This window comes from Odocoileus virginianus, unplaced genomic scaffold, assembly GCF_023699985.2.
Source record: "Odocoileus virginianus isolate 20LAN1187 ecotype Illinois unplaced genomic scaffold, Ovbor_1.2 Unplaced_Scaffold_26, whole genome shotgun sequence".
Taxonomy (NCBI): Eukaryota; Metazoa; Chordata; class Mammalia; order Artiodactyla; family Cervidae; genus Odocoileus; species Odocoileus virginianus.
The window spans coordinates 79675-106710 of record NW_027224288.1 but is presented as its reverse complement, the minus strand read 5'-3'; the positions used below and the strand labels follow the sequence as shown (position 1 = coordinate 106710).

General features: G+C 37.5%; 1 protein-coding gene across 1 annotated transcript in view; it reads left to right on the top strand.

Annotated features, from left to right (window-relative positions):
- The window catches only part of LOC110124645 (potassium channel subfamily T member 2-like), a 129309-nt gene that overhangs the window by 67948 nt on the left and 34325 nt on the right, over positions 1-27036 (top strand). Inside the window, 4 exon segments of the mRNA XM_070463091.1 lie at positions 9337-9438; positions 11110-11193; positions 12247-12375; positions 15415-15435. Of these exon segments, the coding sequence (XP_070319192.1) occupies positions 9337-9438; positions 11110-11193; positions 12247-12375; positions 15415-15435 (336 nt within the window).

Below are 27036 nucleotides of genomic sequence, written 5' to 3'. Positions count from 1 at the left end.
AGCCTCTTGATGAAAGTGAAAGAGGAGAGTGAAAAAGTTGGCTTACAACTCAACATTCAGAAAACTAAGATCATGGGATCCGGTCCAATCACTTCATGGTGAATAGATGGGGAAACAATGGAAACAGTGAAAGACTTTATTTTCTTGGTCTCCAAAATCATTGCAGATGGTGACTCCAACCATGAAATTAAAAGATGCTTGGTCTTTGAAAGAAAAAAAATATGACCAACCAAGACAGCATATTAAAAACAGAGACATTACTTTGCCAACAAAGGCCCATGTAGTCAAAGCTATGGTTTTTCCAGTAGTCATGTATGAATGTGAGATTTGGACTGTGAGGAAAGCTGAGTGCCAAATTATTGATGCTTTTGAACTGTGGTGGTGGAGAAGACTCTTGAGGGTCCCTTGGACTGAAAGGAGATCCAACCAGTCAATCGTAAAGGAACTCACTCCTAAATATTCATTTGAAGGACTGATGTTGAAGCTGAAACTCCAATACTTTGGCCACCTAATGCAAAGTACTGACCTATTTGAAAAGACTGTGATGCTGGGAAATATTGAAGGCTGGAGGAGAATGGGACAACAGGATGAGATGTTTGAATGGCATCATGAACTCAATGGACATGGGTTTGAGTAAACTCTGGGAGTTGGTAATGTATAGGGAAGCCTGTCAGGATGCAGTTCATGGGGTTGCAAAGAGTCAGACACAACTGAGTGACTGAACTGAACTGACTGTGGTGCTGGAAAAGAGTCTTTAGAATCCCCTCAACTATAAGGAGATCAGACCAGTAAATCTTAAATTAAATCAACCCTGAATATTCATTTGAAGGACTGATCCTGAAGCTGAAGCTCCATTACTTTGGTCACCTGATTTGAAGAGTCAACTCATTAGAAAAGACCCTGATGCTGATAAAGACTGAGGGCAGAAGGAAACGGGGTAACAGAGGATGAGATGGTTGGATGGCATCACCAACTCAATGGACATGAGTTTGAGCAAACTCCAGGAGACAGTGAAGGACAGGGAAACCTGGCATGCTGTAGTCCCTATTTAGTCTGTGCGCTAAGTTGCTTCAGTTGTGTCCAGCTGTTTGTGACCCTATGGACTGTAGCCCACCAGGCTCCTCTGTCCATGGGGTTCTCCAGGCAAGAATACTGGAGTGGGTTGCCATGTCCTCCTTCAGGGGATCTTCCCAACCCAGGGATGGAATTCAAGTCTCTTACTTCCGCTGCATTGGCAGGAGGGTTCTTTACCACTAGTACCCCTGGGAACTTGAAGTTAATTCTTACCTGAGCTACTTTCTTCTAACATCTGACTAACTGCAGCAAATAATGTTCACACATCAATACTAATTAGATGGAGATTTTCCTTTGCAAGGTCTGGGAGTGGCACACAGACTCCACTCAGATGCCATTGGCTAGAACTCAATCCTATGGCCACACCTAACTTCAGGGGAGACTGAGAAAGGTAGTCCAACCATGTGCCCAAGAAGAATTAGGCAATGAGTTTTGGTGGACAGTCAATATTCTTTGTTATATGTGGCATACCACCCTTACTTTCTTCAAATTTGTAAAATCAATCTAAACATTCCTGAACATCATGCTTTAGCTTGCTTTTTTAATCTAATTTTCTCTCATGGTTGCTGTTTTTTTTTTTTTGTTGTTGTTGTTGTTCATTTGTTTCACATTATATTTCTGGTCCTGGATATTCACATCGACTCACTGATATTATTTATCCAATAATAGAGTCCTCCCTCAGTGTCCATGGGGAATGGGTTTCAGTCCCCTCCCTTCCCACTCTTCAGCAGGACCAAAATCTGAGGATGCTCAAGTCCCTTATATGAAATGATTTAGTGTCCGCATATAGCCTATGTATGCACATCCTCCTGTGTATTTTTAATAATCTGATTACTTATAATATCTAATATTATACAATGTAAATTCTATGTAAATAGTTGCCAGTAGGTGGCAAACTCGTTTTACTTTTGGGAACTTTCTGGAATTTTTTCCCCAAATATTTTCAGTCCATGATTGGCTGAAGTGGGCAGATGCAGAATCTGTAGATATGGCATTCCAACTGTACTTTCTGTGTTCTGTTATTGATCATTGGGTCATTGACACTCCTCCTAACAAAATTAATGTAGCAGGCATCAGAAACACGGTATGAGAGCTAAGCAGAGATGGAAAGTTTGTCTGGTAATAAAGAAACTAAAGAGAGGAAAACAATAGAAAAATAAATTTTTGTCTCATTTTCCTTTGAAGACATTTCATTACTCTTCTTTTGATGCATTTCATAAAAATGCCTTTTATTCATGCTTAAGCTTCAAGCCTACTTTTTTTAAAGTTGCATTTGAACCTTTCTCCATTGATGATCATAATTACACTTTAGCAATCATGTACTAATTACACATTGATGTAAGAAGCAAAGTAATAAAAACATGAGATGAATAGTATGGTATAAAGAAAAGTTAATATTTGTTCTTTGTCCATAGTTCCTGACACAGGGCTTCAAAAACTCTTGGAATTTCCTAAGTGATAGAAATGCATTTTGTTATTCGTACGTGATTTTATATTAACAAGGCATTCATGGAGATGGCTTTAGGATGAAGGCTAGTTGTCAGAAACAGCAAAGATGTGATTAGGAAACTGAAACTTTCAGTACCTGCTCACCTCCCTCCCTCCAGGGAAGAAGAGGGGCTGAAGATTGAGTTTCATAATGTGGTTAATGATTTAATTAATCATGCCTATAAAATGGAGCTTTGATAAAAACACTGAAGAATGAGGCTTAGAGAGCCTCCTGATTGGTGAACATGTTGATGTACCAGAAGGGTGGTGCCCTCAGACTCCATGGAGACAGAAGCTCCTGTGCTTCTGGCTCATCCAGATTTGCCCAATGTACCTTTTCATCTGCTGTTCATTTGCATTCTTTATATTTATATGATAGTCCTTAAATATAGCACTTTTGTGAGTTCTGTGAGCATTCTGGAAGATTACTGAAATTGTAGGAGTTGTGGGAACGCCAGATGTGTAGCTGGATGGACAAGAGGTGCTGTCGGATTGGAGACACCAAGGACTTGCAGCTGGTGGCTGAAATGAGATCAGTCTTGTGGGACTGAGTCCCTAATCTGCAGGGTCTTGGCCAATTCTGAGTAATGAGTGCCAGAACTAAACTGAATTGACATCTGTTCATCAGAATGTCTCAGATGGTAAAGAATCTGCCTGCAATGTAGGAGACCTGGGTTTGATCCCTGGGTTGGGAAGATCCCCTGGAGAAGAGAATGGCAACCCACTCCAGTATTCTTGCCTGGAGAATCCCATGGACAGAGGAGGCTAGCAGGCTACAGACCCTGGGGTTGCAAAGAGTCAAATATGATTGAGCAACTAACAACCCTTTCATAAAGGATCAGGTCTATAAATCATATACTGCTATGTAGTCAATGATAGAGCAAACTAATACACACTGGAGATAGATCCTGGGATTAAACAGGCAAGAATATCAGTTATTTTTAACATATTCACAGTAAAGAAAAAGAAAAAAGAAGAATGTGTATAGTACTATGATTTCACACAATAGGCTTAAAGTTGCATAGATTGAATGTTTGTGTCCCTCTAAAAATTCACGTTTAATCCTTCAACATATTTTCTTTATTACTGAACGCACATGTTTTTCAGAAGCTTCTAATTTTCCAGATGTCTCAATTCTCTGGAGCAGCAGGGTCTTCAGGGAGAACAGCGTGCAGGCAGTCATTGGCGTGTCTGGTTTGTGGAGCACATATTTCTAAGTTATAAGTGACATGGTTGGAGTCCCAGTTTGCCCAGCACTCCTAGTGTATGGCTGTTGTCTCAGTATACTTACTAGGAGCACCTGTCAAGAGGTCCTGATTTGGATGATAAACTAGCCTATCATTCTATTCCTAAGGTAAGGACTATGTGTATCTTAGTGCAGGAGGGTAGTAACTGCCTTGAAGACCTTGAATTCTTCTCTGAGATAAGGAAGGGGGTCTCCCACACCCCAAACTCCTTCAGCATGAACTTGCCTTGGGTTGACTCAAGTGTGTTAGGGGATGTGGGACTGAGGTTGCCTTGAGTCCTCATAAGCAAGATGAACTCATGGAGTGTCCAGAAAATGCAACCCCTCTAAGCTGCCACTGAGACTGGAAAAGACATGTATGTGTATGTGTTTACGCACGTGCACGTGTCTGTGTGCATGTGAGTGTGTGTGTGTGCATTCATATGTGGGTGTTCACGTGTGTAGGGGGGTGTGGTAGGAACCTACTCTTTCCAGTGAGAAGAAAAGTGGAAATGCAAAGAAATGGTCTTTATTACTGGAACTGCCTCCTTCTTATGTGCAATACAAAGAAGACATGAAAGAAAGAGAGATTGATTTAAAGCCAGTGAGGACTCAGAATCCTCTGTCTCCTCAGTTGCTAAGCACACACTTCAGTGAGAAGCTCTAATAGGAAACTTGTTCTGGAAGAGATACACATTCAGAGCTGCAATGAAAAGCCCTGAGACTTTCCTAGAAAAGCTCTAAGCAGGATACACAAAACTCTAGCAACTCATTGAAGATGCTTGTATTTTACTGTGAGGGTTTTCTGTGTTTGAATTCCAAAGATCACTCCCTGGGCAAGCAACTTTGTGAGAGGAAAGGCAGAGTTAGCTTGGCCAGGACATAAAAATTTGGAGAGAAGATTTGAAGGCTGTTGGTGAAATAGAGTAGGGGTGGGGAGAAAGAGAGAGGAAAAGAATGAAAAAAGAAGAGAAGATGTTGTGTCACACCCTGTGATGAAGGTCAAGTAGGGTGAATGGTGGGAAAAGCCACTAGATTTGGGGTTACAGTATTACTACGTGTTGGGTCCAGGCAGAATCTGCTAAGTCCAGCCATGTTATCAGCTCATTCCATAAGGAACTGGATGGGCACAGTAAAGAAAACACAATTTATGCCAGAAAAAATTCCTTCTTCCAACAAAACCATATGTTCACAATAGCAAACCAAGTGGAAGAGATAGGTACAACCAAGGATATTAAAGTGTCTGGGATCTCTGATTTGGATGTCTGAGATAAGTTTTAGGTATTTTTAGATAAGTGTCAATCTCTGAGGTGAAAAAATCTCCTGGTGAAGAAATTGGAACCCAGTATTCTTGCCTGGAAAATCCCATGGACAGAGAAGCGTAATGGTCTGCAGTCCAAGGGGTTGTGAGAGTCAGACATGACTTAGCGACTAAACAACATCAAAGTTTTAGATGAGTGGATGTTAAGAAAACACAAAATCATTGGTGAAACTTTAACTGAATCCAGAATTATACCAAGAAAGGAAGTATGCCTGAAAAAAATTAATATAATATATGTTTGTACTAGAAGAAATCACAGAAATATTAATTATTGTATCTTGTAAAACACAATAGTCAAAAGATATACTAAAGTCAGAGAACTTTGCATAACACAAACTCTGCAGTTTTTTTCCACCTTCAAGCCTCCATTAAAGAACTGAAGTGAGAAGAGAGGGGTGTTGAGTGAACCTCAAATTATTTGTTTCTTGCCTCTTCATACAAATGTTATAAACTTTATGCAGCAAATTTTCTTTAGATTTAGACAAATACTGTAAGTAGAAAAAGATTTATTCATTTGTTCAATAAAATTTCACTGACTGTGTGCCAGGCATTTAGCACAACTTAAGAACCACTTGTGGCTCCAGATTCATAGAAAGACTGCTCATTCAGAGCATCTCCAAACTGCCTACCTAGGCAGTTCAAACAGGCATTGCTGATACCAAGGCTAATAAGTCAGTGACTGCATTGTGATGTAATGCAGATCATTGATACCAGGACACAGATACCAAGGGGGCACCACTTGCATATCCTTCCTTCTCCTTACATTTCAAGTCAGGATGTCTTTATACTCTGGACAGTCTTCTCAACTAGTAGACACAATAGATGTGGTGGAGTAACTCCTCTTTCTCCCTGACAGGGCTGATCCTGAGCCCAACCTCGTCTGTCTGTCCAGGAAAAGCCCAGGGGTCTAGTCGCTCTAGTACCATCATGACAACAATCAGGAGCAGTGGCCTCGGTTTTCATCTCCAAGACCCCCTCTGTCAGCAGTCTGCCCTCCCACCCATTCCTAAAAAGATGGACATGGAGCCATCCTTCCCTTGAGACCTCCCAAATTTGCTGCATTCGAGACTGGAGCCCCCTTCCATTGCCTCAGAGAGTGAGGGCTGATGTTTTCATTTGCTTTTGTCTGTCTTTCCTGGTAAGGGGAAGCTGGCAACAAGAGAAACAAGTGTCTTTGAGGTGACCACTTGAGTACAAGGAGAAGTTTCATCCTTAAGAATTTTGTTCCAGTCTTACACAAACATTTGCTCTTAGGCCTTTGCTTATTAATGGGCAATAATTGCAACAGAATTTTTCAAAAGAAACCCTCATACACCATTATACACACAAACACATGCTTTTTCTTTCTTTTCTTTTTTTTTTTTTTTACTGTGGTAAAAGTCTTATGATGAAAATGTGCTATTTTAAGCATATTTAACTGTACCGTTCAGGGACACCAAGTACATTCACATTGTTCTGCAACACTCACTGTCATCCATCTCTGGGATTTTTTTCACCTTCCTAAACTGAACCTCTATCCCCTTTAAACACTGACTTCCCATACCCCTCTTTCCCCACTCCCTGACTCCTGGCATCTACCAGTGTCTTTTCTCACTCTGAATTTGAAATTCTAGGTACCTCATGTAAGTGGATTCAAACAGTGTTTTTTGCACCTACTGTATACTGGAATCCTGTTTTAAGATTAACAAATATATGTCCTAAAAACAGATTGTACCTTCCTTTTATTTCCCCTTGTGCTTTACAGTAGGTTCTCATTAGTTATCTATTTTATACTAGTATCGATAGTATACATATATGTTAATCCCAATCTCCTGTTTCATCCCACCCCCACTTTACCCCTTGGTATTCAGACATTTGTTCTCTATGTCTGTGTCTCTACCCCTGCCCTGCAAATAAGTTCATCTATACCATTTTTCTAGATTCCACACATATGCTTTAAAGTATTATATTTTTCTCTTTCTGGTTTAAACACACTTTTGGGGGTCATTTACTGAAATTTAGCTGCAGTTTGGTATGGCTCAGTCAATTCAGTTCAGTAAATCAGTCATGTCCGACTATTTGCAGCCCCGTGGATTGCAGAACACCAGGCTTCCCTGTCCATCTCCAACTCCTGGAACTTGCTCAAACTCATGCCCATTAAGTCAGTGATGTGATCCAACCATCTCATCCTGTCATCTCCTTCTCCTCCTGCCTTCAATCTTTCCCAGCATCAGATGAGTCAGTCCTTTGCAGCAGGTGGCTAAGTATTGAAGCTTCAGCTTCAGTATCAGTCCTTCCAAGGAATATTCAGAACTGATTTCCTTTAGAATTGACCAGTTTGATCACCTTGCAGTCCAAGGGGCTCTCAAGAGGCTTGCCAACCACAATTCAAAAGCATCAATTCTTCAACCCTTAGCCTTCTTTATGGTCCAACACTCACATCCATACATGACTACTAGAAAAGATTTGACTACACGGACCTTTGTCGGCAAAGTAATGTCTTTGCGTTTTAATACACTGTCTAGGTTTGTCATAGCTTTCCTTCCGAGGAGCAAGCGTTTTTTAATTTTATGGCTTTAATTTCACTTTTATCAAGAGGCTCTTTAGTTCTTCTTTGCTTTCTGCCACAAGACCGGTATTATCTGCATATCTGAGGTTATTGATATTTCTCATGGCAATCTTGATTTCAGCTTGTGCTTCATCCAGCCTAGCATTTCACATGATGTACTCTGCATATGTTAAATAAGCAGGGTGACAATATAAAACCTTGACATACTCCTATCCCAATTTGGAACCAATCTGTTTTTCCATGTGCATTTCTAACTATTGCTTCTTGACCTGCATACAGATTTCTCAGGAGGCAGGTAAGGTGGTCTGGTATTCCTATCTCTTGAAGAATTTTCCACAGTTTTTTGTGATCCACACAGTCTAAAGCTTTGGCGTAGTCAGTAAAGCAGATGTTTTTTCTGGAACTCTCTTATTTTTCTGTGATCCATTGTATGTGGACAATTTCGTCTCTGCTTCCTCTGCGTTTTCTAAATCCAGCTTGGACATTTGGAAGTACTCAGTTCACGTACTGTTGAAACCTTGCTTGGAGAATTTTGAGCATTATTTTGCTAGAGTGTGAGATGAGTGCAATTGTGCAGTAGTTTGAACATTCTTTGGCATTGCCTCTCTTTGGGATTGGAATGATAACTGACCTTTTCCAGTCCTGTGGCCACTGCTGAGTTTTCCACATTTGCAAATTTGCTGGCATATTGAGCGCAGCATCATCTCTTAGGGTTTGAAATAGCTCAACTGGAATTCCATCGTCTCCACTAACTTTGCTTGCAGTGATGCTTCCTAAGGCCCACTTGACTTCACGTTCCAGGATGTCTGGCTCTAGGTGAGTGATCACACCATCATGGTTATCTGGGTCATTAAGATCTTTTTGCATAGTTCTTCTGTGTATTCTTGCCACTTCTTTTTAATATCTTCTGCTTCTGTTAGGTCCATACCACTTCTGTCTTTTATGACAGAGAAAAGGTATGGCTGGCACAACTTGAAAGGCAGATTGACAAATTAAAACTCAAATGACAGAAAGCTTTAGAATCCACTGGTTGTGATCACTCCTACTTGCCTGTATTTTGTGTCCTTACATTTGAGAATATTCAAAAGCTGATATTCTAGATATTGTGGCACATTATGTGGCTTTAGGGTTTTTTTTTTTTCAAATTTGATGAAATAATGCTATTGTGTTTGTTCTTTTTATTAACATCACTTCAAATCCTGTTAAGAAATATGTACAAAGGGTAAATAAATGTTTAATGTATGAAAGGATCCAGCTTTCTTAACTGTTGGGTATTTTAATTAAGAAAACATGGTTATGAAAGGGTCTTCCCAGGTGGCTCAATGGTGAAGAATCCTGCCAGTGCAGGAGATGTGGGTTTGCTTCCTGGGTTGGGAAAAACCCCTGGAGAAGGAAATGGAAACCCATTCCTATACTCTTGCCTGGGTAATCCCATGGACCGAGGAGCCCAGTGGACTCCAGTCCATGGGGTTTGCAAAAGAGTCAGACACGACGGAGCATGCGTGCACAGTTATGAAAAGTAAAGGGCCATTAACAATACAATTAAAGGTGAAGTCGTGATGCATTCACAGCTAAGAACCACGTGACAAATATCACTTTCTTCACATTTGTTAGAATTTAAGCAGAAAAGCATAAGATAGAGGATGCTCACAAATTATTCTTTTTTAAATTTCTGAACAGAAAGAAAGAGAACGAGGTTCTAACTTGGCCTTCATATTCCGACTGCCTTTCGCTGCTGGGAGGGTGTTCAGTATCAGCATGTTGGACACACTTCTCTATCAGGTACTCAGTGTTTCCTGTTGCTCTCTAAAGAGTTTATTTTCTGTTTTGTTTAGATTCTATCAAACGAATGATACAACTAGTGTTTCTCATGGAACTGTCAACTTAAATTGGCTCTGGAAGTAACCCAATGTTTTATTTCATGTATTTAATGAATGACCTAAATGTGCCTATGAAAGACATTGTAAGAAAAAAATAATTATTTTTCCGAATAATCTATGAGATGATATTAGGCATTCTTTGACGCCAGTGTCCTACAGAGTTTCATATGACGCTTTAATTCATCTACATATTCCTTTACTTATATAACAAGACTATAAATAAAAGTTAAGAAAACATTACTAGGTTAAGAAAAAGACACCTTTCTTTCTAATACACATTTAAAAAAAAATAAGATACCAAATAATGTCAATAAACTGACAAATCAAGGACATTTTCAACATCTGATAACTATTGCCTACTTTAGAAACATGTAAGGAAATTTTACAGCCTCTCAGAACCATTCAGTTTGTTTCTGAATGGCAGAGTTTTACATTGTCATTTCATCATTGCTAAGTTTTTATTTTATTTTATACAAATACACTATTTTTTTTAACTCTGCCAGAAGCTGAACAGCAGCAATATTTCATATTCTTTGGTTCAAGTATTCAGATAATTTCTAAATATTTCCATTAAGGAAAAAATGATATTCATAGGGCTTTAAACAAAAAACACAACAAAAAAAAACTAGTTGAAATATTTCATTGTAAATTTTAGTCATTACAAACGTTTAGAAAATATTCTCTTTTATTCAGCTTGTAGTTTTTTGTTATTAAAAATTTAGAATTGTTTTCCTCATGTCCAATAGCATGCATAAAATTTAAACATATCAGTATATCCTAGAAAATAATAGTTTCCATATTTTTTAAGGACAGCTTAACTGTACATGTGTATTTAGCACACTGACAAGATAGATTTTTATTTCTTTTATTAATGGAGGCTTAATGATTGGAGAAGGAAATGGCAACCCACCCCAGTATTCTTGCCTGGAGAATCCCAGGGACAGAGGAGTCTGGCAGGCTACAGTCCATGGGGTCGCAAGAGTCAGACACGACTTAGTGACTAAACTACCACTACCTAAAGTGGGCTTCCCTGGTGGCTCAGACTGCAAAGAATCTGCCTGCTAATGCAGGAGACCCAGGTTCAATTCTTGGGTCAGAAAGATCCCCTAGAGAAGGGAATGGCAATCCACTCCAGTATTCTTGCCTGGAGAATTTCATGGACAGAGGAGTCCTGGTGGGCTATAGTCCATGGAGTCAGAAAGTCAGACACAACTGAGTGACTAACACTTTCACTTTCAATGATATGACAGTGCTTCCCTGGTGGCTCAGTGGTAAAGAATCTGCCTGCCAGTGCTGAAAACGCAGGTTCAATCCCTGGGCCGGGAACATCCCTGGAGAAGGAAGTGGCAACCCACTCCAGTATTCTTGCCTGGGAAATCCCATGGGCAGAGAAGCCTGGCTGACTACAGTTCATCAGGTTGCAAAAGAGTCGGGCACAACTTTAGTCACTAAACAATAACAGCAATGACGTGATAACCTTTAATGTAACCTTTAAGATGCAATAAGATATTCACACTCTAAGCTGTTCTGTTTTTCATACACATGATAAATACATATTTTATTTCTGTTGCAGTCATTTGTGAAGGACTATATGATTTCTATTACCAGACTTCTGTTGGGATTGGATACTACACCAGGATCGGGGTTTCTTTGCTCTGTAAGTTACTACTGTCTGAAGTGGAAGATACTTCTGACAGGCATTTCTGAAATCCATCTATAATGCTCTTTGGCTGACTCTTCTATATCATTTATTTATTTAGTTTTCTAACATATGCTCAAAGAATAGCATCCTGGTTTTTTTAATTGATTAAAAATGTTTAGGGAAAACATTATTTAAATTAATAATCTTGCAGATAGCCATTCAGAATAAAATTCACAAGTGTTTCCCCCTCCGCACCCCCCTCGGCTGGCATTTGAGATGAATAGTTTCTGACATAGGATGTCATACTGCCAAGGAAAACACTGATCATGTCATGTAACTTCTGTGTGTTTTTTTTTTTTTTCTTTTTCTTTCTTTCTTATCTTTGGCCATGTCCCACAGATTGAAGGATCTTAGTTCCCTGACCGGGGCCCCCTGTAGGGAAAGCATGGAGTCCTAACCACTGGACCATCAGGGAATTCTCTAACCTGTTTTATAAATAAGTGTACTATGTCCAAGTGTATTTAAGTGATTTATTAACAGTTCAAGTTCATGATTAGCAGAGAGGGAGCAGCACTTACGCCTCCTGTCCGGGAGTCCTATGCGCCTTCTATTGCACACCTTTCTCAGTAGGGATGCTATAGACCTTTGGATGGGCTATTCGTTTTTGTGCTGGAGTGTCCTTTGCACTTCAGGATTTGTATCATCAGCCAACCCTGTCCACTAAGTCTCAGTATCACCCTCTGGTTATCTCAACATTTAAACAAACCCTCACACACAGGTTTCCAACAATTCCCAGTCAATTACCAGTGGTGTCGCCCACTGAGATGGAACTAATGCAATGCCATGCTGCCACAAATTGAGCCTTTAGTTTCTTAAGTTTGAGTTAACCTGAGAGATAAGGTTTAGATGGAATGCAGTAAATAACTTTAATTCACAGGTAAGCACTTATGAAATGTTGCTTTGAGATTTTGAAATACCAGTGAAATCTACTTTTAAGGAATGGAAAATAACCATTAGGTTTTTTCTTTCTTAAAAATCTGGTATGTAAATAATCCAATTATATTACAGATGAAGATCACGGAGGATGACTTATGGATCAGGACTTATGCTAGACTTTATCAGAAGTTATGTTCTTCTACTGGAGACGTTCCCATTGGGATCTATAGGACAGAATCTCAGAAGCTTACTACATCTGAGGTTTGAAAATATCCACTTATTCCTGTCTTCATGTTTAATGTGATTGAAAACTGTGATTCCTAAACCTGGAAACTTATTTCTGAAATATTGGCCATTAAATTATGTCAGGAATTTCATAAAGTATTTTTGGTGAAAGTGATATTCTAGAGTTTGGACTCAATGCTTTTTGTAGATTTTCAGGAAGTAAATTAATTCTAAGTAACCTTTTGACACTTAAGAAAAGTTCTCAGTGCAAGCAATCTAGTTTTTAATATAATCTTAAACTCCAGTATATTAGCATTTGGAAAGAAGGAAACAGAAATAAGTTAGGGAGCATGAAACTCACCTTTTCTCAAACTCTAGGTTGAGAACGACTTTGGAGCCAAGGAAAGAACCCCAGGAGCAGTGCCAGACACTGGCTCAATAAGCATAATAGCAAACTAGAGCCTATTAAAAATGGAACAGAATTTACAATGCCTGCATACGACAGAAAACATATCCATATTTTAATTGGGCACACTGTGTGGTTCTACATTATGGTTTATATTCTTGAAATATTTATCTTCTTCAGATACCTCAATGTTATTCAAAATTTTGGTTAACCATTTCTTTCTTTGGTCTTATGTGAAACAGAACCTTAACTATGAGACTTAGATCAATTACATGCATTGTAATAGTCATGTAATCATTACATCAGCTTGTGATTAAAATCAATGAATCTGTGGTGGAAAAGAAGAACTTTATAGGAAGCATAAGGATAATGGAGTAGAGTTTTATTTTCTTGTTACAATTTAGTTTGACGTTTAAGTAAGTGATATTGAGGCCAGAAGAAAAGAGTTTCATTTTTCTGAGATACTTTTTGCTGGTTTTCACTGCAGCTTCAGAGGTGCTAAAAGATGTTTTATTGCCATTTCTGCAGCTGAATCTGAGTTTTTCATTGGCTGTGGTCCCCGTAGTTCACACCACAAAGAGCAGGACCAAATTGGAAAAAATCAGGAATGACTGATGGGAGAAACATACCAGACAGTTAAATGTGTAAGACAGCTTGGCTGATATGCCTAAAAGTTTAAAAATATTGCATCCAAAAAATAGTATTTGATTAACGGTTAAAAGAAAAAAAGTGCTTTCACACCTAAGCAATTAACCACGTCTTACTCAAGCTTGATAAAGACAAAGATTTCCACATAGCAGGATACTATCCTGTTTTTATCTTGTAATATGGATTTTGTCAATTTGAAAATAGTTAATTCTTCCATTGGTCAAGTTCATATCTGTATTTGTCATTCTGTATTATTAAGAGTCTTTGTTGTATGCTGTTAACAGTGTAGATAGGGAAAAGATCATTGAATATTCATACTGTCATCAAGGAGCATTTAACATTACATCTCAGTCAGTTCTTCCCATCACAAATCAGAAAAATATTTATAAATTCCCAAACCTCCAACTTCTATCAAAAGCACACATCCTTGGAAAAAATAAAAGAATACTAGGTTAAATGAAGATAATATCTGCTGTCTTCTTATACTGAGTTCAGTTCATCTTTTGGAACACATAGTTTTGTTTAAATTTTATATACTACCTATTACAGAAAAAAAAAGGAAGCAGTTTAAAGATTACAATAAACTTCAAGTACTTTTACAGTAACATATATTAGTAAGGGCAAGAAATTAATGTTACTTTACATCTAAAATGACATGACTGCTGTAGTTGAAAAGGAATTCTACTTTTATTTTTCTGGCAAATAAGGCAAAAATAAACTGTTGAGTTGTATAGTAATTGTAGTTTGATACACAAAAAGATGTCAGTTCATTTATAGAAAGATTTGTTTTTCCTGAACATTGTTAACAGAGTGAGTATATTATATGTTTCCTTATATGAGATTTAATATTTAGAGATATTTAAGAGAAAGAAAACATGATGAACATTACCTGGCTTTATAGTTTTGCAAGATGCTAAAGTACCAAAAAAGTGGTACTCAGTAAAATCTCATTTTATAAAATCAGGCTCATTCGTGTCTGACTCTTTGAGACCCATGGACTGTAGCCCACCAGGCTCCTCTGTCCATGGGATTTTCCAGGCAAGAATATTGGAGTGGGTAGCCATTCCTTTCTCCAGGGAATCTTCCCAACCCAGGGATTGAATCTGGGTCTCCTGCGTGGCAGGCAGATTATTTGGCATTTTCACCACCAGGGAAGCCTCCAGATTACATTAATAGAAATATTTTAGTAAGGCTTAAGATCAAATAGTTTTGAAACTTGAGCTGCTCATTCTCTCCCATTTTCTGCTCACTGTTATTCCATTGGGCCAAGTGTTAAGAATCTGGAGACAAACAGTTCCAACAAGTCTATATTCATATATTTTTAATGTGTTTTTTAATATTTGTAACAATAGTGACAATCCTAAATAGTGGGTTAGACTTGAATTATATTACAACAAAAATTATAATTGAAAATTTCACTTATGCCTTTTGAAGGATGAAGACCATGTTATTCCATAGAACTGAAGAACAAGATAACATGATTTTTATAACCTATCAATGTTTAGGGCTTATATATTGACTGGGAAGATCAAATTTTAACCTTTATAACATATTTGAAAACTCAGAATATTTCTATACATTTGCTTGAGTGTATACATAGGGGTGAAAAATAATCTTACTATAGTATCTAACATTTAAAAAACCAGTACAACTATTAATATCAATAATGATTTTTGAATATCAATAATGGTGTCAATTTCTTCTCATGAATATAATCCTTTAATATACTCTTATCATTTTTTATTTTATTTTCTAATAACACATTAACTTTTCATCAAATCATAGAAAGATGACTTTGGAAAAAACCTAACATCTTTCTGGCAAGTTTTTAAAATATTAGCTTATTATTTACCTAATCTTATTCAAAAGTGCTATGATAAGTAATCAAACACATAATTAGATGATAAATGTTATGTGTTATCTGTCATATATTGTCCTATTGCTGATTGTTTTGTGTATGTATTGTTTAGTCGCTGTTTAAGCTGAATTTTGTGTGTTTCTTTTCCCTCACTTTGTGTCAGTGTCGAGAAATAGCATCACAAGTAAGTATTTTGTTTGTCTCCCTTTCTTCAAATGGTCTAATATAATGAGTCATTAGAAGAAAAGAATATTAAAGATTAAGCTCAACATTTCAGATTTTAAAAGAAAACAAGCTGAAATGATTTAATATGTTCTCTTGAAGTTAGTGTATCTGTATTTCCCTAATATGATTGCAAATTAATATTACCTGTTTGTCTTCAAGTTATGTATATGTATTAATACAATCACATATTTTACTGTGTGGTGTCAGCTAGTCACTTACTGGATGTACATTATTAGTCCTCAAGGGATGTGGCACCTTCAGTGCAATCAGCTGGTACTGAGAATGAATCGGGGTCTTGACATAAAACATACCTTTAGTTTGCTTCTTAAAGGAGCCTGGATTCATTAGGAACAGTTATGGGAACAATAGGACCTGAGATGGATTCCTTCTTATACATTTATATTCCTGAAACCTTGATTTATCTTTACGTGATTTGCATTTTTTATTTTATTTTCCATTTTCTTCATGTAGATCATGTTAAATAATTGTCATAATGGCCTTAGGACTTAACACAAACTCCCAAACATTAATAGAATTAAAGAAACTATTACAAATATAAGTATTTTCAACTTTAAAAATTGCATTTTGAATGTCAAAGCAGTGGTACAATTCAGCTTACTGTGGAATAATATCACAAGTGTAAAACTTTTGTGTCAAAATTACCAACCAAAAATATGAGTCTATTTTTGAGCTCGTTGAAGTTCTATATTATCATAATTCCAGAAATTTTGACAGAATGACTGGTATTTTCTCTACAATTTGAAGCCATGTAATAAATGCAAATGTTTATTAAATTATTCTGAGCACTCTACATTATTTATTTAAGGTTTAAGAAGCTCTAGCTCTGTTACATTCTTAAATATTCTAATTTTGTTTTTTTATATATTGCTTCCTTTGGAATTTACAAAATATGTACTAAAGAAGCTTCTCTTTGGGCTATAACAATGTTTTGGCTTTCTGCCATTTTTCACATGATGGTACATAGACAATGGTAACATTTGTTTACACTGAAGTTGCTCACCAGTTCCAGCTACCATGGCTGCCTGCAGGTGATGCAAATTGAAATTCTAGTTTAATGCAGAATACAGCTCTGGCAAAGGCAAGGTTTGGGGAGCTTATCTTAGAGTTTTTATGGTTTATTTATTAGAATATATTTTGTAATGCTTTAAAAAGTTACTAATGAGTTTAAGCTCTAAAATTTTTCATTTGTACCAGTATTTGACTTGGCCTTATTGACAAGTTTTCATTTTATTTCTAATGCACTGGCAGACATTATTTCAGGAAGTATTTTAGGAACATGTCACAAGCCAAATTGCTTCACTTTGCCTCTCCTAAACGCATTCTTGAGTATGAATCCAGACTTGATTCACAGTGGTAGAAACACTAATTAGTGGTCACACCATGTTCCTACAAGGAGTTTGCCTTTGCCTAAAAATTGTATAGCTTCATGTTTGAAAGTGGAGTTAATTTTTTGAATGTAGATTTTTGGCTCTGTTGTAGTTTTCCATGTCAATTCATATGTTCTGCACTTTTAATTCAGATGTCAAGCTTTATTATCTCCTCTTTTCTCTAATTTACCATTATAGATTCAGAGAGTCAAAGGTTTGGCTCATTTCTGAATTTTTGTAGCCAGTTGGAATTTGACTTGTAACTTTCTTCCTGTAATTGCCTTCTTTCTCATAGTTACTATTCTAGGTCTTAAAATCCTCCAGTTAATTTCCTATGTAAACTAAGCTTCTTCCCTCTAATTTGCTGAGTTTTCCACTATAAGTATCTCCTCAAAATCCTTTTATGAAGAAAAAGCTCTAACTGCACTTTAGATATTAAAATATATTTATCCTTGTAATCCCATTTTTTTTCCATCCAAAATTTCTGTTCTTTCCAATTTTTGTTTGTTTGTTTGTTTTTTGTTCTCTCTCTCAACCCTCAAATATGCTCAGGTTTCCTCAAACTCAGGAAACATTCCCCTTTTATTCTATTTTTCTTATTTCACTCTTGCTGTTAAACTCTCAGAAGAGTTCAAATATGCTGCTGCTGCTAAGTTGCTCAGTCGTGTCCGACTCTTAGTGAGCCCACAGACTGCAGTCCACCAGGCTCCCTCCTTCCATGGAATTTTCCAGGTGAGAGTACTGGAGTGGGGTGCCAATGATGTGCATCTATTCCTTATCCATGTCTCTCAGTTTTTCCTCACTCTTTGATCGATTCTGTTCTTACTAAAAATCTCTTTTAGCCAAAATCACTGGCATTTTAAATTAGTTGTAATTTGTTTAAACATTATAGGAACTTTAACTGGGTTCGTTGTCTCTTACATCTTAAAATTCTCTTGTCAGTTTTCATTTTATGAATAACTCTTGTTTATCTTGTTTCTTTTCCTCTTCTTTGTTCTGTTCAGTTTCTGCCTATAACAACTCATTTTATTTAAAAAATTATTTTAAGTCTTTATTGAATTTGTTACAATATTGCTTCCATTTTATGTTTTGTGGTTTTTTTTTGTTGTTGTTTTGTTTTGGTCCCAAGGTATGTGAGATCTTAGCTCCCAGACCAGGAATTGAACCCACATCCCCCACATTGGAAGATGAGGTCTCCACCTCTGGACCACCTAGGAAGTCCCAATACCAACTCATTTTAGATGCTGATCCTGTGATCTTCCATCTGAAAGTTTGTCTCTAATCTCCTGTCCTGGGATTGGCTCTATAACTCAGGACCTCAAGGAGAGGCAGGGATTTACCTCCTATCCTAGGATGTGCCTTCCTCTTTCAATTCCAGGAAGCACACCATGATTTAAGTGTGGGCTAAGCATCACTGCAGATTGTCCCCCCAAGAGTGTTAATCTTGGTCTCTGCCCAATGCTGAACATTCTCTTATTTAATCTACACAGCAAGCTAATATGGCAGATGATGTTACTCCCATTTGTAAATGAGCAGAAGCTGAGACACTTAACTTCATAAAATAAAAAGTTAGGAAGCCGCAGGCCTATATTTGAACTTAATCACATTCTGACACCAGAGCCTCTTTATTATTATTATTATTATTATTAATCATTAGATTTCACTTTAGGAGCCTCTGCCAATTTCTGGCCACTTCTCTTCTACCACCTGCTTTGAGATCTCAAAGTACTTTGTTTGAGAATCAACATGGGAACTGACATGAACCAAAACCAGGCATTTTCAAAACTATGTGTATAGCCTTTCCTCTTTTTCTGCACATGACTTTGGAGAACTAATTAAATCTCTAGGTTTCAGTGATTACTTTGAGGTTGATGGAGGGCACATTTGTGTTTTATGTGCTCGCTGTTCTAATTCCTAAACATGAAGAACAAACTCATTATCTGCCGTATCTTCTCCGTCTTATCTCCCAGAATTAGACATTTCCTGAGCCTAGGTGCTTGGAATGAGACAGCAAACATCAAAGAAATATTTCTCAAAAAACAAATGTGAGCTTTTCATGCCCATTCTTGGATTTAATGACTTATTGGTGGATATGCTGTATCCGAATTTTCTTCCTTCAAGAGCTTGCATAATACGTACAGATAAATGATTGTTTTCTTTGCATGATGCATATATAGTGGATTTTTAAAATTAATTTATTTTTTATTGAAGGATAATTGCTTTACAGAATTTTGCTGTTTTCTGTCAAACCTCAACATGAATCAGCCATAGGTATACATATATCCCCTCCCTTTTGAAACTCCCTCCCATCTCCCTCCCCATCCCCACCCTTCTCTAGGTTGATACAGAGCCCCTGTTTGAGTTTCCTGAGCCATACAGCAAATTCCTGTTGGCTATCTATTTTACATATGGTAATGTAAGTTTCCATGTTACTCTTTCCATACATCTCACCCTCTCCTCCCCTCTCCCCATGTCCATAAGTCTATTCTCTATGTCTGTTTCTCCATTGTTGACCTGTTGACCTGTAAATAAATTCTTCAGTACCATTTTCCTAGATTCTGTATATATATGTTAGAATATGGTGTTGGTGGGAATGTAAATTGGTAAAGCCACTATGGAAGATGGTATGGAGATTCCTTAAAAAACTAGGAATAAAACCACCATATGACCCAGCAATCCCACTCCTAGGCATATACCCTGAGGAAACAAAAATTGAAAAAGACACATGTATCCCATTGTTCATTGCAGCACTATTTACAATAGCTAGAACATGGAAGCAACTTAGATGTCCATCAACAGATGAATGGATAAAGAGTTGTGGTATATATACACAGTGAATATTACTCAGCCATAAAAATGAGTGCATTTGAGTCAGTTCTAATTAGGTGGATGAACCTAGAACCTATTATATATAGTGGATTTTTTATGTCATTTTGAAGTCATTTTCTTGTTGCTGTATTTTAGACTCTTCTGTATTTTACCCATTATTTACATTCCTTCTGTCTCTGTTCCTAGAAGAATAAGTTTCCCAATTATTTTTCCTGACCAAATAAGCAGTGGACTTGGACCCACATAATCTATGTTTAAAGTTGGCTCCTACTAGCTGTGTGAACTTGTGCTGTTCTCCACATGTAGCAGAGTGGAAATTAAGTCAGGAAGTTATTACTACTTCATTAATTAGAAAAGATAAGAAATGTGTTATGTTAAGTGAATTGTTCATACTTAATGGCAAGTGATTCTATCTGTCATGGTACATGGACTAACATAGATCTTTTTCCATCATTTTTTACTGCTGCATTATTTTTTAGTGGATGACACTGCTTCAGAAAATGCTTTTGTCAATATACTTAAATTTATAAATAAAGTAATAGTAAGTATTCTAGTGATTTGGATAAATGCCTTATAATATTTTCAAATGTAGATATATTCACTAGCCTGAAATGTCTTTTAATTCATACACATACACACACCATGAGTTTGTGCTAATCTATAATTTTCTTTCACTTTTCTCTTATAAAATTTTACTCTTGAATACTTTTATTTATTTTATTATTCCTTTTTCTAATATTTCCTAGCTCTACTAATTCTTGTCTTGTTTATTTTCAACCCTAGGAAAGCATTTCTTACTTTCATTACTTACTTTAACTTAAGTGTCTCACTATACAGATGGCTAACAAACACTTGAAAAGATGCTCAATGTTGCTTATTATTAGAGAAATGCACATCTAAACTACAATGAGATATCACCTCACACCAGTCAGAATGGCCATCATCAAAAAGTCTACAAACAATAAATGCTGGAGAGGGTGTGGAGAAAAGGGAACACTCTTGCACTGTTGGTGGGAATGTAAATTGATACAGCCACTATGGAAGATGGTATGGAGATTCCTTAAAAAACTAGGAATAAAACCACCATCAGTCAGTTAAGTTCAGTCACTCAGTCGTGTCCGACTCTTTGCAACCCCATGAATCGCAGCCAGGCCTTCCTGTCCATCTCCAACACCCAGAGTTTACTCAAACTCATGACCATCGAGTCGGTGATGCCATCCAGCCATCTCATCCTCTGTTGTCCCCTTCTCCTCCTGCCCCCAATCCCTCCCAGCATCAGGGTCTTTTCCGATGAGTCAACTCTTTGCATGAGGTGGCCAAAGTATTGGAGTTTCAGCTTCAGCATCAGTCCTTCCAATGAACCACCATATGACCCAGCAATCCCACTCCTAGGCATATATCCTGAGGAAACCAAAATTGAAAAAGACACATGTATCCCATTGTTCATTGCAGCACTATTTACAATAGCTAGAACATGGAAGCAACCTAGATGTCCATTGACAGATGAATGGATAAAGTTGTGGTACATATACACAATGGAATATTACTCAGCCATAAAAAGGAATGCATTTGAATCAGTTCTGATGAGGTAGATGAACCTAGAACCTATCATACAGAGTGAAGTGAGTCAGAAAGAGAAAGATAAGTTTCATATTGTAATGCATATATATAGAATCTAGAAAAATGATACTGAAGAATTTATTTACAGGGCAACAATGGAGAAACAGACATAGAGAATAGACTTATGGACATGGGGAGAGGGGAGGAGAGGGTAAGATGTATGGAGAGAGTAACATGGAAACATACATTACCATATGTAAAATAGATAGCCAGTGGGAATTTGCTGTATGGCTCAGGAAACTCAAATAGGGACTCTGTATCAACCTAGAGGGGTGGGATGGTATGGGAGATGGGAAGGAGTTTCAAAAAGGAGGGGATATATGTATACCTATGACTGATTCATGTTGAGTGACAGAAAACAACACAATTATGTAAAACAATTATCCTTCAATTAAAAAAAGTCTCACTGGCACACCTAGTAGCAAGAAACTATTTAAATACATCCAGTCTCTTTGATACATAGTCCTGACTTTCTGTTCACTTGTGCCTTAAACTGCATGGACATCATTCTTTCACTTTGCCCTGCCACAGAAAATAAATTAAGCCTTACTCACAGCTATTTGGTGCATGCCTGCAGGAGTTAACAAAATGAGAACTCAATATAAAATTATAATGTTGATTGAGTTATTCCAATTTTCATAAAGGAGTGATAATTTCTAAGCTTTAATCAGTTCAGTTCAGTCACTCAGTCGTGTCCGACTCTTTGAGACCCCATGAACCACAGCACACCAGGCCTCCCTATCCATCACCAACTCCCGGAGTTTACTCAAACTCATGCCCATCGAGTTGGTGATGCCATCCAGCCATCTCATCTTCTGTTGTCCCCTTCTCCTCCTGCCCCCAATCCCTCCCAGCATCACGGTCTTTTCCAATGAGTCAACTCTTCGAATGAGGTGGCCAAAGTACCGGAGTTTCAGCCTCAGCATCAGTCCTTCCAATGAACACCCAGGACTGATCTCCTTTAGGATGCACTGGTTGGATCTCCTTGCAGTCCAAGGAACTCTCAAGAGTCTTCTCCAACATCACAGTTCAAAAGCATCAGTTTTTCAGCACTCAGCTTTCTTCACAGTCCAACTCTCACATCCACACATGACCACTGGAAAAACCACAGCCTTGACTAGACGGACCTTTGTTGGCAAAGAAATGTCTCTGCTTTTTAATATGCTATCTAGGTTGGTTGTAACTTTTCTTCCAAGGAGTAAGCGTCTTTTCATTTCATGGCTGCAATCACCATCTGCAGTGATTTTGGAGCCGAAAAAAAAATAAAGTCTGACACTGTTTTCACTGTTTCCCCATCTATTTCCCATGAAGTGATGGGACGAGATGCCATGATTTTAGATTCCTGAATGTTGAGCTTTAAGCCAATTTTCCACTCTCCTCTTTCACTTTCATCAAGAGGCTTTTTAGTTCCTCTTCATTTTCTGCCATAAGGGTGGTGTCATCTGCATATCTGAGGTTATTGATATTTCTCCCGGAAATCTTGATTCCAGCTTGTGCTTCTTCCAGCCCAGCGTTTCTCATGATGTACTTTGCATTAGAAGTTAAATAAGCAGGGTGACAATATATAGCCTTGATGTACTCCTTTTCCTATTTGGAACCAGTCTATTGTTCCATGTCCAGTTCTAACTGTTGCTTCCTGACCTGCATACAGGTTTCTCAAGAGGCAGGTCAGGTGGTCTGGTATTCCCATCTCTTTCAGAATTTTCCACAGTTTATTGTGATCCACACAGTCGAAGGCTTTCATGTAGTCAATAAAGCAGAAATAGATATTTTTCTGGAACTCTCTTGCTTTTTCGATGATCCAGCAGATGTTGACAATTTGATCTCTGATTCCTCTGCCTTTTTTAAATCCAGCTTGAACATCTGGAAGTTCACAGTTCACGTATTGCTGAAGCCTGACTTGGAGAATTTTGAGCATTACCTTACTAGCATGTGAGATGAGTGCAATTGTGTGGTAGTTTGAACATTCTTTGGGATTGCCTTTCTTAGAGATTGGAATGAAAACTGACCTTTTCCAGTCCTGTGGCCACTGCTGAGTTTTCCAAATTTGCTGGCATATTGAGTGTGGCACTTTCAAAGCATCATCTTTCAGGATTTGAAATAGCTCAACTGGAATCCCATCACATCTACTAGCTTTGTTCGTGATGATGCTTTCTAAGGCCCACCTGACTTCACATTCCAGGATGTCTGACTCTAGGTGAGTGATCACACCACTGTGATTATCTGGGTCATGAAGATTTTTTTTTTTTGTACAGTTCTTCTGTGTATTCTTGCCACCTCTTAGTATCTTGTGCTTCTGTTAGGTCCATACCATTTTTGTCCTTTATCGAACCCATCTTTGCATGAAATGTTCGCTTGGTATCTCTAATTTTCTTGAAGTGATCTCGTCTTTCCCATTCTGTTGTTTTCCTCTATTTTTTTGCATTGATCGCTGAGGAAGGCTTTCTTATTTCTCCTGGCTATTTTTTGGAACTCTGCACTCAAATGGGAATATCTTTCTTTTTCTCCTTTTCTTTTCACTTCTTTTCACAGCTATTTGTAAGGCCTCCTCAGATAGCCATTTTGCCTTTTTGCATTTCTTTTCCATGGGGATGTTCTTGATCCCTGTCTCTAAGCTTTAATATACTTGGATCAATAATATCATTTTATGTAGATTCTTTGCATAAGAACATGAATGTTCTTTGAGGCTTAACTTAGCTGCAGTGCCCTATGGATACTTCTCCTTATAACTCTGGCTATCAGGATCTTTATTGTTCAAGAGGTGTAGGCAGCAGCAGCGGAAGCACCTTGTAGGGTCTCAGGGAGCTGTTTTCAGGAGTGTGGATCTCAGCATGAACTGCTCTTCCTCCACACAAGTAGCCACGTAATCTATCTCTGTGGTACCCAGGGTGTCAGCATTTTCCCCTAACACTCTTTGCAACGGAGCTTGATGCCTGCTTTATACACACAACCAATGGTCACAGGATAAGTATCTTTCACTGAAAGTTCCAGTCATGCCCTTTATTGGAATCCAGACACGCAATTCAGTATGAATCACACAGAGAAGTCTGAGCCCAGTGACAGAGCCCTGGCTCCATCCTCTGGTCCTTAAATGCCAGAGATTGAAGTTTCTGACTTGGATTGGTGAAGTAGTTCTTTCAGAGTGTAACTTCCTAAACATGTGATAAAAAGTAAAATGAGTAACATATATGCTGCCTAGTGTCTGCATATTTATGAGTCACTTTATGAGGCTCCTAGGAACATAACACAACCAACCAAAAAAAAAATCAAAACTATTTCTCAGTTTGCTTTTATGAACCAAGGAGAGTTATTTAGATTGAAGAATTTAAAAGCATTAATTCATAGTATTTTAATAATCTAAGATTAACTTAAATATCAATTAAATAGCATTTATGCTAATAATAAAATTAATTAATTCATGTCTTAAGGGAAGAAATCTACCATGTAGTTAGTAATTACATGATAATAGTATTCAAGATCTTAAACAGAGAAAAAATAAAGTAAGATTTTCTGGGCTTAAAGCACTAGGAAACACATCAGTTCAGTTCAGTCGCTCAGTCGTATCTGACTCTTTGCAACCACATGGACTGCAGCACACCAGGCCTCCCTGTCCATCATCAGCTCCCGGAGTTTACCATACTCATGTCCATTGAGTCAGTGATAACACCCAACCATCTCATCCTCTGTCATCCCCTTCTCCTCCCGCCTTCAATCTTTTCCAGCATCAGGGTTTTTTCCAAGGAGTCAGTTCTTCGCATCAGGTGGCCAAATCATTGGAGTTCTGGCTTCAATATCAGTCCTTCCAATGAACATTCAGGACTGATTTCCTTTAGGATGGACTGGTTAGGATCTCCTTGCAGTCCAAGGGACTCTCAAGAGTTTTCTCCAACACCACAGTTCAAAAGCATCAATTCTTTGGCACTCAGCTTTCTTTATAGTCCAACTCTCATATCCATATATGACTATTGGAAAAACCATAGCCTTGACTAGATGGGCCTTTGTTGGCAAAGTAATGTCTCTGCTTTTTAATATGCTGTCTAGGTTGGTCATAACTTTCCTTCCAAGGAGCAAGTGTCTTTTAATTTCATGGCTGCAGTCACCATCTGCAGTGATTTTGGAGCCCAAATAAATAAAATATGTCACTGTTTCGTTTGTTTCCCAATCTATTTGCCATGAAGTGATGGGACCGGATGCCATGATCTTAGTTTTCTGAATGTTGAGCTTTAAGCCAACTTTTTCACTCTCCTCTTTTGCTTTCATCAAGAGGCTCTTTAGTTCTTCTTCACTTTCTGCCATAACCGTGGTGTTATCTGCATATCTGAGGTTACTGATATAGACAAATTGAAATCCTGTACCCTAGTTGTTTCTGAATGACAGCAGTGAAGGTTCAAGGAAGAAATCAATGACCAATGCCAGAAATAATATCAAGATAATAGATTAGCTAGGTTTCAAATTTCACAGAGCAAAGAAAGCAGAGATTTAATTAAACACATACCGTCCCCACACATACACATTGAAAACCAGATCACCAAAGATGTATGAATATATAGCTTAGTGTGTACATTTAGAACACATAAATAGCCAAAAAGGAGTTTCAAGTGATAAACAGAAAAGTAACTGACTAGGTTGGATTTTTCTTTTAAAGATAATAACAGAAAGGTGTTACATATGACAGAGAGGGACAGGGCAGAGAGAGAGGGACAGAAAGGAAGCAGGGCTTGGGGATGAGGGGATGGGGAGGAAGAGGAAAAAACATGTTATGACCATAAGGGAAAGCAAGTAAAATAAGTTTGTAGATTATTCAAGGTTATCTTGTAGAGAATTCGAAATTTTTTTCACTTGGACATAAAATTAAACATTGACTTTTGAAGCTACTGGATTGAAATGGTGAGCTAATAGTTAATGACAATTCTAACTACTACTAGTAAACCTCATAGAATAATAGATGAAATTGAAAGGTACCTAAGAGGACATTTATATGAATTATCTTATTTCTAGATATGAATGAAGTCAAACGATTGGAATAATGCTCATTATTCCATCAAATTATTAGATTTAGAAAATCTATTATTTGAACCTGAACTCTTGAGTAATTATTTGGCTTTAGAACTTGAGATGTTTGCTACTATTTTCTTGTAACTTTTGTTTATTTTTGATATGAAAACCAGGATAACAATTACTGAGACTATTTTCAAGAAGCTTAGTTGGTTTGCTTAAAGTCATGAAACATTGGCCTGCTGTGATTGAAAATAAAGCCTAATATTTGATTCCAAATACAGCAGTTTTTAAGACTATAATATTGCTTATTCTTTACTTATTTCTAGTCTGAAAATACACCTAAATACAATGTGACTAGTTATTTTCTTTCTTTTCTTAAACTAAAAACTGAGTCTTTATTGAAAATGGAGAGATCATCTTTCTGAGGATTTTTAGTAATAAAAAGAAATGTCCAGGAGACCCAGTCACTAGCAATGGTGCTTATGGGTTAAACTTAAATGATCTCTCAAATGTTATGATTATTTGATCTTTCTTTAATGGAAAACATTTTACGGGAATTCTTTTATAAATGCTCAACTAGCACATCTCCAGTGATTTCACTTTCCTGTTCTCTTTTTTAGCAACAATTCAGAAGTCTATTATATATTGGCACAGTTTAAGTCTATATAAAAGCTGTAAAACTATTCTGGAGTCATGATTCCAGATTACTAACACTCACTCTCAAA